We start from the raw sequence: 15,948 nt of genomic DNA, 5'->3' as shown, positions 1-15,948 counted from the left end.
ACTGTTTTGAGGCCTAAGGAACAAATGTAACCAGTCAGATTAAACTACTGTTATTTCTCTTTATTTTGATTTTTACAATACCCTACAAATACCCTACAATAATACCCTACAAATACCATACAATAATATGGATTGTGGGGAAGAAAAAAAGTATTTGTTTACTGACTCTGTTGTGAAGAAATCACTTAAGCTGTTGAATACTCATTAGGTTTTGCTGTTACTGATAAAATAAGCATTTTAATACATGTTTAGTTCTCAGTTTATGAATCTGTTTCCTGCTTAAAAAGCCTGTTTAATAGTCTGAGAATAAATACCAGTAGAAACATGAAGCAAATATGTTTTAATAGCAAAATCTATGTGGTTATGTAGCAGTGTAATTTGGTTTATGTAGAACTCCACACACATCTGGGCTGCTTTATGTACCTGAATCAGTATAGAAACCTCTTTGCCACAAAACACTGCAACATAGAGCGCATGCTGTTCCCAAATTTGATGAGGCTGTGCCTCGGCGTGTAACCACAGTTGGTAGTGCTTGAAAAAAAAAGAAAAAGCTTAAAATTCAACTGTACCTAGGCAGTAAGAATTTATTGATAGTGAAGAGCAATACCAGCATGTTAACTTAGTCCAGGATAGTGAGAGCATAGAACTGGGTGTGGAATTGAAAATGAAGGTTAGTGTTAGAATATCCTGTCTCCAGCAGTGGTCATAAGCAAATGCTTTGGAAATACTGAGAACAGGATAAACATGCATGATTCTTGTCTCGTCCCGTGTCCCAGTATTCTTCCATTCTCCAGTAATTTTCAGCTCAGCACTTCTGTACCTACTGCGCTTTGTCTCTTTAACAACCTTTCTTCCAAGAAATGTAATTATTTATCCAGCCTTTCCTTGAAATGTATGAAATTGCTGCTCTGTCTAATGTGTTCCCAGGCATCTGTTTTATGGGCTGACTATTCATTGCTTACAAACTTTTGTTTGTCTCCTTTGTACCTGGTACATACTTGCTTCATTTGATGGCTCCTTGGTCTTGCTCTGGAGCAGCTGATCCCCAGACCCAAGCTACATATGCAACTCACAGTTTTGCAGGTATCTTCTGTATCTCCCCATAGCCATTTCTTTTTCTGAACTGGTCAGTTCTGGCTATTTAGTGTTGCTTTTTATAGAAAGTATTCCTTACTCTTGGTGATGCTACTGCCTTTTTCTGATCTTTTTCTAATTATACCATGTGTAATTATGCCTTACCAGAGCAAACAATATTTATCCAGATATTCCATTGATTTTGAACTTTATTATATTTTTCTTGTATCTCTAATACAGGCATAAGATTAGGAAGTGTTTTGTTCCCTGAGAACCCTAAAATCTTTATTAAATAATAGCATTGTATTTGCCACAGGTGAGATGTGATAATACTAATGAATGAAAAGTACAATACAATTCTATGTGCCATCTGAATGAGATTAATGTAATAAGACAGCTAGAAAGTTTTCAAGGGTTATCGGTTTGACTTAAACTTTAAGAAGTGAATATAACTAGTTTCTACAAAGTTCAGTATCTTTAATTCTACTTTAAAACTAAAGCTACATTTTGCTTCAGAAATGTTTTTAAAAGCAGAAAGTTTGGATTAACAGATACAATGCTTGTACTATATTTGAATAGTGTAAGTGGATAGCTTTTTAAAAGCTCAGCAAGCCTTTCAAAAAAGCCTCTATTAGTTTGGATTTGCATTTTGTGCTCTATTCACTTATGCTCTAAAATCCGAAGTAGCTGAAAATTTATAAAGGTTCCCTAATATGCAGCATGTTTCTATTATTAGGATTATAAAGTTATAGATGTGTATATAATGTAAGTAACACTATTTAAATAAAGTAATGAACACACACATATATTCTTCCTTCGTGAAGCCAGAAGTACTTGAGGCTGGTACTGCAGCACTGTAAATGTGTGGGGTAACCATAAAATGTTTCACCATAAATATTATATCTGTTCAGAAAATAGACAAAAAAAGGGAAAGGGGAGAAAGAGTTGATTTCTTGGGTCGACTGAAGGCCCAGAACTTGATAATGGTATAGTAAATTTTGTATCCACTAATTTTTACAGCAGTTGTTCTTAAAGACTGTATATATTCTTAAAGGTTATAACCATGGGCTGATGAGGAATTTCTTTCTGTTAAAAGAAAGCGTCAGTAAGTATTTTCATTTTGTTAATACTGTAGTTGTATCAGAAACCAAAAAAACTAAGATGGACTTCCAAATATTACTGAAATTGCAAGAGTAACAACCAAACCTGTCTGAAAGGTTTTAGAAATACTAATACAAGTTTGCCCACATTTTTAGGTTTTGTACACTTAAAACATAATATAAAATTGGTAGTATAATGTATGGTTCCACTTCTTGCAATCACTTGTTTTTCTTGTTGAAAATTGTGAGCCTTCCTCCCAGCTAACAAAGATTTATCAGGAACAAAATACTGAACAATAAAGAATTTAAATAAAATGAAAGCAGTTGAGTGCCCTTTAGTATTACCTTACCCTGTAGATATTTGGATCTGTTCTAGGTGTAAAACATAACAAAAAAACCCTGCATAGCTCAAATAGTATGTAGTACTTTTCTTTAGATTGCTTTAAGCAATTTTTGTTCTACTGTAAAGAATATAGCTAATGGGTATGAACTATGGAGAAGAATAGTCTAAATTAATAGTTAAAAAAAAAAAGCCACTATTTGTACCAGTACTACATTATGAACAATTATAATAAAAAGATTAAATCACATTTTAATTTGCCTTCTAAAATAATGGGAAAAAGCATAGGTAAAATGTAAGTACTAGTGGTTCAGTTGTATTAATGCACATAATTTTCCTTAGATTCTAAGACCTTTGAGTGGTCATTTATTGCCTATATTACTAGTAAACTACAATCTCCTTTGATTTGAATGAGTTGTGATAGTTGTGGTAGTTGAGGTACAAGCTGAGAAGTACATGTTATAATACCTGTTGGCAGGACACTGCAAACATAATATGAGGCAGATTTGAAACTGTTGGTTTTGGTTTTTTTTTTCCTTGTCAAATTAGAAATTGGAAGAAGAAACACCTTTATTTCTGGAAGTTGTGGAGGAACCTTGGGGAAGTACTTCTGTGATCTCACCCTCTTATTTTCTCTAGTGTGTAGCTGGACAGATGTTTGCCTTATTTGCTTGTTGCTATTGAGCATGACATTGATTTATATTTTAGTAATTTTGCAAACTGGATCACTTAAGAGCATAAAAGCTTTTTCAGGTCAATTTTCTTCAAGCTAGGCTGCTCACCCTAAGGATGGGTCCACCATCAACCCAGGTTGTATATTAGGTTGCTGTCTAATTCTGAGGTGCTCTTTGCTCCTAGTATTGTTTTTTACTTCATCAATAAGAGGCTTTTACCTACACTAAAATCTTATCTTCACTTTGTAGATGTATCTTAAATATCCCAAACTATCCTACTTGTTCTATGCTGGATATGAATACCCTACAACTAAGTAACAGTTTCTATATGTACCCATTAATGATGATTACTTCACTGAAAGTATGGATGAAAATAGTTGTCTTCTGCTTCGTGATCTTCTTCGGTTTCATGATCCTGTATTTCATGGTCGTCATCTGCTTCATGGTATTCTTCTGGTGTTAAAAATCGTCGGAACACCGTCATTCTTAGTTGAGTTGATTTGTTGGCATTAACATTTTGTTCACCATAATAAATGGTTCGAATGTGAGGGAAGCAAAAGAAAGCGTATGTGCTGATTGGAATTGTAAGCTTATTTTGGTCCACCCTTATGTAGGTTAATTGGTTGGTGTTCAGTGGATCAATAGATGGACACATCAAAGTAACATTTATGACTGTAAGAGAGAGAAAAATATTAATTAAAATACAGAAAATGGTTCTGTTTAAGACCTATTGCAAAACTGAAACTTGTGCTTTGAAATTAAAACAGAAAATATTTTTGTTGTGCACAGCACTAACATAATCTTTCGCTGTATTTTAGATTGATTTTGTAAATAACAATGATAAAAATTCTGGGGTTTGCAAAGTATGAAATTGTGGGCTAAAGAAAAAAATAGATATAACCACTGCTACAATTTGTAATTACTATTTTATGTAAATGGAATATTTTCATAATTCCTTTTCTCTGTATATTTTGATCAATCGACTAAACATCAATTTTTAAAAAGGTTTTAGCTTGTTATGAAAAACTGGTACTCTTTCGGAAAAAAAATACTGAAAATTAGGGGTAAGGAGCATGACTAAAATCCTTTCTAATTTCACTGGTTTGGTTTCAACTAACAGAGCATGTGTTTTCACTGTATCTTGAAGACAATGCGGTGGTGGTCTTCCACATTATCTGGTTAGTTCAGAACACTAATAGCTCAAGCCCACCTCTCTGTAAAGGGCATCAGAGTACCTCTTGAACAACATGCACATTTGGATGACTGCTGGATTCTATGCTTGGTTTATATGTGACCCAAGTGAGAAGTTGTAAGATGGCAGGTCCTTGAAACCAATGACACAACAAAAGAGATGCCTCTGATAGTTTGGTTGGTTGGTTGGTTGGTTTGTTTGTTTGTTTCTTTTTTTTTGTATAGGCTAAAAGTTCCTAACTCTGGGTGGAAGGGAAAATAAATCAAACTCTCCCCCCTCCCACAACCAATGACAAAATCCACTATGTTTTTTGCTTTTAAAGAATTGCAATCATCAACATACATTCAATGTCATTGTCTTCAATATACAAATGCTGCAAACTTCTTGGAATATAGAAAACTTGTTTCAATTTGTTATGTCCAAGATTAAGCTCCAGAAGGTTGGGTAGATTAAAAGTGTTGCGTGGAATGTTCTGCAGGTTATTGCGAGACATTCTTAGTGCAATGATTTTCGGAAGTCTGTTGAAATAGTTTTCTGGAACATAAGAAATTGAGTTATTTTCAAGAGAGAGATACATAAGTGATGATGGTAGATCAGGGGGCATGGTCTGCAATTTGTTGTTGCATAAGTTTAGCTGCATTAAATTTTTCATGTTTAAAAAGGGTTTTCCTTTGAGTACTGAATCGTCAAGAAAGTTATTGCAAAGGTCAAGCATGGTTATGTTAGGTAATCCTTCCAGTGCGTTTCCAGATAGCCGAGAAATCTTATTGAAACCAAGGAGGAGTCTCTCTAGAGAGCTAGGGAGTGGGAATGGAAATTCTTCTAATTCATTATGTTGTAAATGAATTTGCAGTAAGTATGGAAGTTTGGCAAAAACACCATGGTCAATCATATGAAATTTAATTTTGTTGTGGCTGAGGTTAATTTCTCTAAGGAAGGTAACATTAGAGAATGGTCCTGCAGGCACAGCTTCAATATCGTTGCTTTGCAGATAAAGTTGTTGGACATGACTAGGGATATTTGGTATCGTCTTAAGTTTACGATGATCACAATACATAGATAATGGAAAAGCTGGTGGACAAAAGCATTCTCTGGCGCACTCAACTGGAAAAGGAAAGTGAGGAACTTCAGCTTGTGTACTTGGATTAAAATAAAATGGGTGTTGATCTGGCACCTCATCGTATTCATCCTCAAAATCGTAGTCTTCATATTGACAAAAGACTGTAACAGTCCAGAGGAGGTGAATGATTGATAGCTGGCTCAGAATTCCCATGGTTAAATTTGTAGGTTTTATCCTGTTGATGAGAAGGAAAAATAAGTTATAGTGGTAAAGGAAATAACATGCAAGTTTTGGTTTTAAGAAGCATCAATACAGGAAAAGGGGAATGGCTTTAAGCTGAGAGAGGGTAGATTTAGATTAGATACCGGGAAGAAATTCTTCCCTGAGAGGGAGGAGAGGCACTGGCACAGAGTGCCCAGAGAAGCTGTGGCTACGCCATCCCTGGCAGTGTTCAAGGCCAGGTTGGATGGGGCTTGGAGCAACCTGCTCTAGTGGAAGGTGTCCCTGCCTATGCCAGGGGATTGGAACTGGGTGAGATTTAAGGTCCCTTCCAACCCAAACCATTCCATGATTCTGTTTTTCCATCTCCAACAGAGAGCCTAGCATTTGTCTGCATGAGCCTTGAAAATATTCCAGGGTGGGATTTCAGCATCTCTCTAAATAATCCAAGTTAGCATTGTACTACAGTCCTTGTGAAGAAATTTGCAAGCCTTACAAGCATCCAAGACATGGCTTGTCTGTTGTTCTTAAAGTTATTTTTGTTAAAAATGTATATCCTCATCTAAGGCAAGGTAAATGCAGGATTGCTTCTATAAATAGAACAGTGAAATAGATTTCATTGCCTATTTTCGAGGTAAAATAGGAATGTATGTGGCATTGGTGGTTGCTTGGTATGGCTGATAAAAATTAAGTTTTTCTGTTCTTATAATTGAATCCAATTGAACCATTGTGTACTGCACATAATGTAAGATCTTCGTTGATAAAAGTTTTCTTTAGTCTTCCCATGCTTCCGTAATAGTACGCAACTTATAAATTAACATTGACTAATTTACCTTCAAAGTAAATTAGCTTCATCTGAATTTTATCTTCTGAGATGAAATACTGATACTGTGAAAGACAAATAATTTTGCCTATCAAATTTCTGTTCTTCAAAGCCAAACGAACATTTTAGAACACATTATGCAGTCAGGGGAACCCTATTATTTGGCAGAATTAGAGTTCTGAATCATGTCAGACAGTTAAACAGCAGATGAGTCAAAATGTAACATTGCAGGTCAAAGCACATATATAAAGGAAAATTTTAAGAGACTTTACCCAGTATAGTATGGGAACCCTGAGGCAGAGAAAAGCAGATACGCTCTGTTTGGTTCTTTTTTTGTAATAATGACACTTATGTTTTTTATTTGGGGCTCTTCTTTATCTTGATGCTCTTTTGGTATGTTTACTGAACACAATAGCAAAGGAAGTAAGACTTCTAAATGCTGATTTTTTTATGCTTCATAGTGGTGATTGATGCCTAATGCGTGACGTATTCCACAAACTAAATGAGAGAGACAATTCTAAGAAATAAAGTAGTAACAATATCATGGAATTTAATACATGCTTGTCAACTTCCGGTATTGCACAGAGCCAGTGTATGACAATGACTGGGTGAAATAATTTGTGGTGTTTTCTAACTTGCCTTTCTGAATTTGTGTCATTTGTATTTAATCTTCCTTTAATCAAGTTTTGTAACTGATTAAAATCTTAAAACCAGGTTTGAATGGAGTCAGGGTTTCCATCTCCCTACAGTGTCCTCAGATACCCCAGCTAATCTAAGTAAATAGCAGAAATACATCTACACAGAGCAGCTTTGCACTACAAGCACTACGTAAACGTGCTATGCTGATAAACTTTGCAGACACTGGGTTGAGAAGCAGTCCTGTGCTTCAGGAGGAGACAGTGTATATCAGGAGAACACCTTATTACCATATTTCTAACATTTAGTCAGACGTGGTGTGTAAAATCTGTCTCTACATCATGTGACTTGATTCTGGCTCTTTTAAACAGATCCTTGCAAAATCTGGCCCCCATGCCTATTTCGTGTTCTTTGTTTCCTTCTTGATTCCTGTTACACCCTCTCAGTTTTAGTCTGGAACTTTAGCTTCACCTTCTGGTTGTATTCTCTCAGCACTTCTACTGGATGTCACAAAATTTCCAATGAATAATTTGGGTTCTCAGTGCAACAGTAGTCCTTAGAAAGAAGAGGAGCAACTTTGTAAAGCTCTGCTCAGTTTAAGGAGGAAGCTTACTTAGGCCTTCATGCAATTGATCTACTTGCCATGTAGACAATGTGAAGAGAGTTATCGTTGTTTCGTATGGAATAAGTACCAAAGTCTGTCCTGGTTTTATGAAGAGATGTTTGGGGGGATTTTGGGGTTGGTTTTTTTTTTTTTTTTTATACCTTGGTTGTAGTTGAGTGCATTTTTGGTAGAATAGTAAGTGTCCTGCCAGGCTTGCAGGTCATGTCTCAAAGCACTGAGATACTAACACTTCTTCAGAAAGCAGTTCTAAGAATTTAACTAGCTTTAGAACACAGATTCACGTCAGGTGAAACTTGATCATGGAAGACACAAGTCAGGTGCGCGCAGTGTGATAAACTGCACACTTACAAAGCTGAGAGAAAATAGAAAACCTTAAAAACATGATTCTCTACTGCTGTAATAAACTCAAAGCTTAGTAACTGTATTTGTAAACAGTTCACTAACTGAAAGCTAAATATTATATAGCATGCATGAATCACTTTTAACTGCAGAAATAACACAATCAGTTCATTTTATTCCTGCTTACCAAGCAAACTTACTCTTTGGAAGTCTGTGAAGCTCAAGTTGTAGCGGGCAGCAAGTTACTGTCCTGGTGAAATCATCTGAGAAACAGCCTAACCCAGATGGAGGAACAAAAGATGTCTCTAAGCCATGTTTTGTGGTGAGGAGCCTTGTGGAAAGGCAAAGCGAAATAATAGCCTTAGCCCCCTTCTGATTTGCCAGTAAAGAAAAAAGTCTTGTGCCACATCATCAGTTTCTGTAGCTGCTGTGTCATAAGACTGTGAAGCTATTTATCCTTTTGTTAAAATCACTTTGAAATCATTTGCAAGATTCCTTCACTGTTACCAGTTCCAGTTAAAAATAAAAAAAATAAAGCTTTCACAAAATGCTACAGGGGTCATTAGTTCATAGTGCAGTTTCAACTAAATGATTCACTTATGCAATGGATTTGGAGGATGAAGTTAAGAAGCAGTAAAAAAATTAACCTTATCAGGACTCTATAGTGCTATGGAAAAGCTCCTTTTTTTCCCCTCCGCAATCCATATTTCCCACTTCCTGCATGCTGGCTGTGTTATACAGTGCTGTTGGTACAGTGTTGTCCTTCTCAGAGTTTTGAAGTTGTAGTTAAGGATCTCCAGCAAGTTTCCAACATGTGCTTGCTACATTGTATGGAAAGAGCATTAATCTTCCTATGAAAATGACAAGTATGACGTGAGATACAAACTGGTTTACTGAAGAAAAATATTTTTCATAGCCTTCAAGAGGAAGAAGAAACGTCAGGCGTGGTGATCTGCTTTTGCTGCTCTGTGGTACTTAACTGTAATATATACAAAAAAATTGAGAAAAAGGACAAATATTTTTCTGTTGAAGTGAGATGCTGTCCTGGCTTAACTGTATGTTTTATCAAAACCAGTCATGTTTCTGGTTTGATAAAAGAATTACATTAGATCAAAAGCTCTTCACAAGTAAGGTCCTGGTTTTAAAAAAAGCCGAGGTGTCTTAGATGTACCATATTTGAGAAAATAATACAATAATAAGTTTTATTTCTTTTTCTGCCTTTGAGTTTCCTGAAACTGATAATTTGCTTGACCTTTACAAGTATCTTCTGTAACATTGAGGACAGAAAAAATGTTTAAAAGATAAATCTTCCAAGATTCTAACATTTGGGATATAAAGTGCCAAAAGTCATGACCAAAATAGTATTGAGGATTCAGCAGTACTGGAACTAAAATAAAGCAGTCGTGCGTTTATATGGAGAATAGAGAGTATAAGGGAGAGATTGAAATACTAAAATTAAAACTACCTAATCCATGATTAACAATAAAGAGTTGAACAGTTATATTGCACCACTAAACCTAAATCATGCTAAACAAAGTAATTGATTTTTTTTAAATAATTAGAATACTATAATAATGATAAATCAAAAAAGCCCACCAAGTTTGCTATGCCAGTTAGTAAATTTTATTTGCTGCTACAAAGCTTGGGGTTTTAAGCACAAGCAAAGAACATGTTGCAAGTTTTTGGAAGCTTTGTCATATTAACAGTTCTAAGTAAAACATGCAAAAAATAGAACTATTTAAACATGAAAATTGGACCAAATTAGAATATTAATTCTATACCTGATATTTTTCTGTCGTTTCTACTATTGATTGTGTCCTAAATTCTCTTGAGCTGTCAGGAGACTTAAAATCTCATATGAAAATCCATGGTGACAGAGCAAGAGTCTGTCCTTTTGAGAAATTTCAGCAAAGGTCTTGATTTAAAGTATATTTAGCTGCAGAAGATGATGCAGATCTAGCCATGGGTATAATACGATTCGGTTTATGCAACAAAAAAGGAACTATCTTGGGTATAAGCAAGTCTATACTTTGTGATCTTGGTCAGGTTTTGTGGTTTGATCTTCTCTTAGTTTTCATTTGCAATGTGGGAGGAATTTCCTCACAAGAAGGGTAATGAGAGGATTAAATTTAACATCACTCATCACTCATGTAAGAGTTCTTGTTTCAAAGGCTGTGACAAATTCATTAAGTTTTCACTGTGTTTTGGTTTTCACTTTTAAAAACTGTTTTGTAAGGACTTATTTTTATTCTTGAATTTGTGTAAACTTTTATCATTTGTAGTTGTGATGCAAAGTAAGATGTGTATCGAGCTAGAAATCCGAGTGACTTGAAGTTGATTTTATTTTCTTAAGCCAAACTTGGAATCATCCTTTTTGTAAATGAAAATGTTTGAAATTTTATTTGCCCTCTTCATTAACTGCCTTCAACTTATGAGACTTGTTAGCTTTTTCAAATTTGGTTCTGAACTGAAGGCTTAAGAAAGATTTCTGTTCTAATATTTTGTGGTTTTAGGTTTGCTTAGCTGGTTGAGTACAGCCAGCTTAAAAAAAAAAATCTGAAATTTCCAAATTTTAGGCCAAATAGTAGGTAAGTAGGGAAGACAACCAGTGGCCCTGAGGTGAATGGGACTGACCCTGATATAAGAAGGAATAAATTATACTGCTTGGCCTTTTTCTTATAGCCATCATTTAACTGTAAAAGATTCTTGAGTTTCTTGGTGTTACCCCTTCTCCCCCCAGACAAAATCCCCCAAACCAACAGACTTATAATGGTCCGTATGGAGCCTAGAGAAAAGAAAGAAAAAAGTGCGTATTGTTCACAGAAGACTAAAGAAAATCAGATGAAGCTAAGCTGTGAAAGTTAGAACTGAGAACTGTTTTGAAAGCGTGATCTCACTAGAATTAAAGCTCTTCAGCTAGTGTTTGGCCCTGCAATCAGACGTTTGAAGGAAAGCCTCAAGTTCAATATTTGAAAGTCCTCAGTTGACAACTTTGAAGGAATTCTGTAGTTTAGATAAGAATTGGTGATGTTGGTTTGATACTGTAAGTGATTGAATGGTAGAAAAGAGAATGCATAATGAAATAGAGTGAGGAAGTTTGAAAGTTGTAATTTGGTTCCCTTATAAAGCCTGTGGGTTTCTCTACTAAGAGTCAGCCTTAGGCACATATCATCTAGACTGGGCTGCACTTTAGATACAGATTGTAGGCACAGAAAATCTTCTAATTTCTAGGTCTTAAGTGGCAGTCCACAAACATTGCAGCCTGTGTGAGTCTCATAGGTGATCTGCCAAGACCCCTCTGTGCCACGAACTAATCTGAAAATTCAATTACTTAAGTGTGGAGCTCTCAGCAAATCAAGGTACTGAACTGCTTGATCTTGCAGAGCCTCCAGCCCGGCAAGACCCCAGAGCACTCGGTTAATAATAGCTCTTATGGACTTCATGTTATTCTGGACTTCAGTGGAAAGTTATTTTAGGACTGTGTGAATATGCATTTTTAAAGGTTGAGGAAAAGGGGCCATCAGATCATATTAACAGTGCTGCAGAGCTGAGACCTAACCTGTTTAGATAAGGAAAGGAAGACAGAGCTGTGCCATATGTGGCTTACTGTTGTCTGTGACCTGAGCCTTGTTGTATGGTCTCTACTTACTTCCCTTTTAGTAGGTGTTAGTACAAGATCAAAACTCTGGCAACCCTAACCTTGTTCAGCCTGCTTGTATGTGTTGCTTTGTTTTGATAGGAAGAACATGTTGAGCAACTGAAAACAGCAGAGTTTACAAGAAGTAATTGAAAAATAATCCTTAGGATTTGCTAGGCTGTAAATTTTGCATATAGTGATAAAATGGTACTTGGAACTAACTTTCTTCATTGGCTATTAACTAAAAGCAGGTTGTGGTTACTGGTTGATTTTTATTAGTCTGTTATTACTTGAGTATACATGCTATAATAATGACTTTAATGAGGAAATTAAAGGTGATCTTTTTGTGTAGGTTTTATGTCTGTTTCAAGAATGTGCTTTTTAGGTGACAGTGCAGTCCTAAAAGAATAAAAAACCTCAAAAGTTGTCCTATGTTTTTACTAGAAAGCAGTATAAGCTATTGTGTGTAAATCCTGTGATGGGTTCATTGGTTACATATTGATTGTTCTGAAATATAAACATGTCTTTTCCTCTCATCTGTGATGTGGGAAATGGAGGATATGCCTCCTGTATCTCCTCCACTCAGGTGGATTTGCTGGTTGAATAACCTCCTCTCTCTTTGTTCTCTCTTCTTCCTAAGCATTCCTGTACTTATTGAAATAATTGCATTTTTCTCACATTCTCACATTCCCTGCATTTTTATTTTCCTGTGGTTTTAAACTGTTCACTTCTTGTGTTTTTAAAAAACCCCACACATTTGAAGTATATTAATTACTAGTTAACAAATGCAATTGCATTTGGTTTTCAAAGACCGATCCTGGTGTAGAAAAATGACTGAGAACAAGAATTTAATGACCTTGTAACATGGGAATTAATATAATCCCATAGGCAATTTTCAAGTAGCTTCTACTAATAAACAGCGATACACTGAAATTTTAGAACCTTCACTAGAAGCATCTGTGCATCTAGAAGAAATACATTAGGAAACCCTGATCTCATCAGGTGTTTGGTTAAACATGTGCATTACCCCGTGCAATGAACAACTTGTATTGCCATTTGGTTTACTTCAAAAGCAAAAGCTAAGTATTAAACCTCCTGGCATATTCAAATTTGTATTGCAAAGGCTTTTTGAATGGAAGGGTGAGTGAGAGGTTTTTTGCAATGACAGTATCTATTTAGAGTATAGATAATTTGCTTAAAAAACTAATAGATGAGGAGGGTTGTAACTTTTTTCTGAATGTAATGCTGTGTTAGAAATCTTGTAAGATTAATGATACATTGGGAGGGGTTACTTTTTTTGATATACGGATTTTAGTTTCTACAGTGGAGGCATTTAAATAATCCTCATCTTATAATATTTCTACTTTCACAGTAGCAAGTAATCATAAATAATCAATACTGGAATAATAAAATGAGTTTAAAATTCATGTAAGCTATAATATCTGTAGCAAAGAACTTGTGGTTACTCTAAAATATCACTATTGTATGAAATTATAAATCTCTTCGGAGGAGAGAGTCACTGTTGTCACACTTGTATTTGTAGTAATTGAATAGTTTATCAAATATACTTTGCTTTAGACTTTGTGTTTTTATGCAGCCTATGTAGGTTGTTGTAAGCTAGATGACTTTGAGCTGTATTTTTCTCCCATGTGGAGTTCTGGGATATTGCTTGCTTAATTGGTGATTATATATCTGCGATTACAGCAGTACAAAATGGGAGTGTCTATTTTTACAACCACTGTTCAGTGGTGCAGGTATATTAATTTTCCTGAGGCAGCATAAGCAATTGGACCTCAAACTTTAACATGCCCTTTATTTTGCCTGGTTTGTGTTCTGTTTAAAATGATATGGGTGATCATATTATGACAGGTGTCTTGTTAATAAAGAAAAGTAATAAGCATTATAAATAGAACTAAAGAAGTGTACAGTGTTTTGTAGTGGAGGAAGGTGAGAAAAGTGATATAGCTGAATACAGAGTGCATAGATCCTTGAGCAGTACCAATACGATTTGGTAAGTCCAGATGGAGTAGGACACTTTGTACTTGACCCTATTGCTTTTGTAATAGTTTATTCAATGTTATTTGTTTGAGATAGTGTAAAATGACCTTCATTTTGTGATTACCATTTAAAAAAAAATGTTAGTGTATATTTCAGTTGTTTTGGAGCTTAAGCATGACCCTCCTGTCTTTAAAAAAACATCCACCAGCAAAATCTGAGGACTTACTATGTTAAGTTCTTAATATGTGAAGTTGACTAGAGACTTGCTGCTCACTGGGATATCATTCTTAGCATCCAGTCAAACTAACTTCATTCCTTGAATCTGTTCCAAATCAGGCACTTCCACTCATATATTTCAAACAGAACTGCTAACTGCAATGCCCTAAAGTGATCTATACTTAAGAGATAATGTCAGTTCTACCCTATCTCAATAATTTATCTTAATACCTTATTCGTTAGCTTATTTTCTCCATAGCTATGGACTTCATGCATTTTTGTTAAAAGAATTAGAAAATGTGCCTGCAGCTTCAGATTGTCCCTTATTTGTATCCAATCTGCGATTCATATGGTTATAGCCAAAAAAATAAGTGTTTTAATTCCCCCCCCCCCCCCTTAGGCACTTTAGAGAAGGATAAGGAGAAGTTGTCTAAGTTATCTGCCAAAGAATTCCTGAATGATCATGCATAGGAAAGTTTTGCATTAGCAAAAATTTTCCTCTTGTACGTGATGGAAAATGCTTCGCACTTACTCTTTTGAGTGTGCTTGAGAATGAAAGTCCTTACTTGTTTTTGCAGTGACTATAGAATGTTTCTTTTCATGGTAGATGTATTTGTTTGAACATTTCTAGAGCAATAATTTACAACTGTCCTGCCTTGTGAAATAGAGGGTTTTCCCAGGCAGGCCTTCTGCTTTTTCCAATAGCCTGGAAACTGGAGGTCATCCTTAAACTGCTTCTTAATTTTTATTATCCCTCTTTTTTATTCAAGAATAAATCTTCTCATTTTAGCACAAAACCTTGAATGCTGGTGTCACAGCCAGCATTACATTTATGGCCTGCAGTACATTTCTTCTGAAATCAGAATCTGTGACTTGGAAACTTCCATAGAAACAGCAAGTATTATTACACATAATTCATCTGTACTCTGGCATATTCTCTTATAAGGAAAGATATAATCTCTGTACCTTTATTTCCTTCAGTTACTCTCCATTTTTATCTCAGTTTTGTATGGATTTTCTTAAAGCTGTTTTGGGAGATACTTCATTTGATTTATGGCAAGTAATCAAATTGAAGTGTTTCTCTACTGTTTGAATAGTTTGTGAGTCACAGCTGCTTCTTGGCAGAGCTGAGACAGGGCCTCATGGTTATTTTATCTAGTTACTCTGTGACAGAAGGTCTTCTGTTTCTGAGATTCTAGAAAGCCTTATGGCTGCTTCTGGTGAAGACTTGAACATGGTTCAGACTCAAAACCTTCATAATAGCCGCTGTTTCATTAGGGGAGGGTGAGTTGGTCTAGGCATTAGTTACAAATCTTCTGTGGTAAACTAGGAAGTGTCCTTGTTGCCTTATATCAAGCTTGTGACACAGGACTTTTGCCTTGTCCTAGCAGTTTTTGTGAGTGGAGGTAGTGTCTGCAACTATTTGTAGCCAGAATGTAAACATCCATAATGATTTCTTTTTAGAAAACTATTTCAAAAAGTAAAAAAAAAAAAAAAAAAAAACCACAAACAAAAAAACCCACCCAACAACAACAACAACAAAAAAAAACAAACAAACAAACCAAGACCAAAACCACGCACAACCAACCAACTGAAAAAAAAAGAACAAAAACCCAAACCTATCTCACTAGGTCTTAGTCAAGGGATGAGGGATGGCTTGAAACCAACCAGTGCTTGATTGAAGTCTAGCAGAATTGAGCTGATAGTGGTAGTTGTCTTTAAAAATGTTATTGCAAGACAGCTCTCCAAAACTCCTTTCTTCACGTCTTTGTCAAACACAGGGCTAATTGCTTAAATCTTTAAAAAGTCTGTTATAAAAGCAGTCACAGAGATGACTGGTATAATTGTTTAGAACTGCTAGTGGGTTAACTAAATGCTAGGTTTAGCCACTATGGAATATTGAGTGGATAGGTACTCTTTAGAAAGATAGAAAAGCTACTTCAGGAAGCAACTGCACATCTAATAGATGTGTTTTCCGTGCTCATATTTTCTCCTCAGGTGCCTGTGCATTCTAA

The 15,948-nt window shown here is 35.5% G+C and overlaps 2 protein-coding genes across 5 annotated transcripts in view; one reads left to right on the top strand and one right to left on the bottom strand.

Moving 5' to 3' along the window:
• Positions 1 to 15,948, top strand: part of CENPP (centromere protein P) — a 150,302-nt gene that overhangs the window by 38,917 nt on the left and 95,437 nt on the right. The window lies entirely within an intron of this gene.
• On the bottom strand, positions 491 to 8,354 carry OMD (osteomodulin). The gene is made up of 3 exons (XM_065687202.1): positions 8,283 to 8,354; positions 4,723 to 5,675; positions 491 to 3,860 (listed from the first exon to the last, which is right to left on the bottom strand). Exons 2-3 carry the CDS (start codon positions 5,651 to 5,653, stop codon positions 3,541 to 3,543), a joined length of 1,251 nt encoding a protein of 416 aa, XP_065543274.1. The 5' UTR covers positions 5,654 to 5,675; positions 8,283 to 8,354; the 3' UTR covers positions 491 to 3,540.

This window comes from Lathamus discolor, chromosome 7 (genome assembly GCF_037157495.1).
Source record: "Lathamus discolor isolate bLatDis1 chromosome 7, bLatDis1.hap1, whole genome shotgun sequence".
Taxonomy (NCBI): Eukaryota; Metazoa; Chordata; class Aves; order Psittaciformes; family Psittacidae; genus Lathamus; species Lathamus discolor.
The sequence above is the reverse complement of the archived record's forward strand: the minus strand, read 5'-3'. Positions and strand labels throughout refer to the sequence as shown.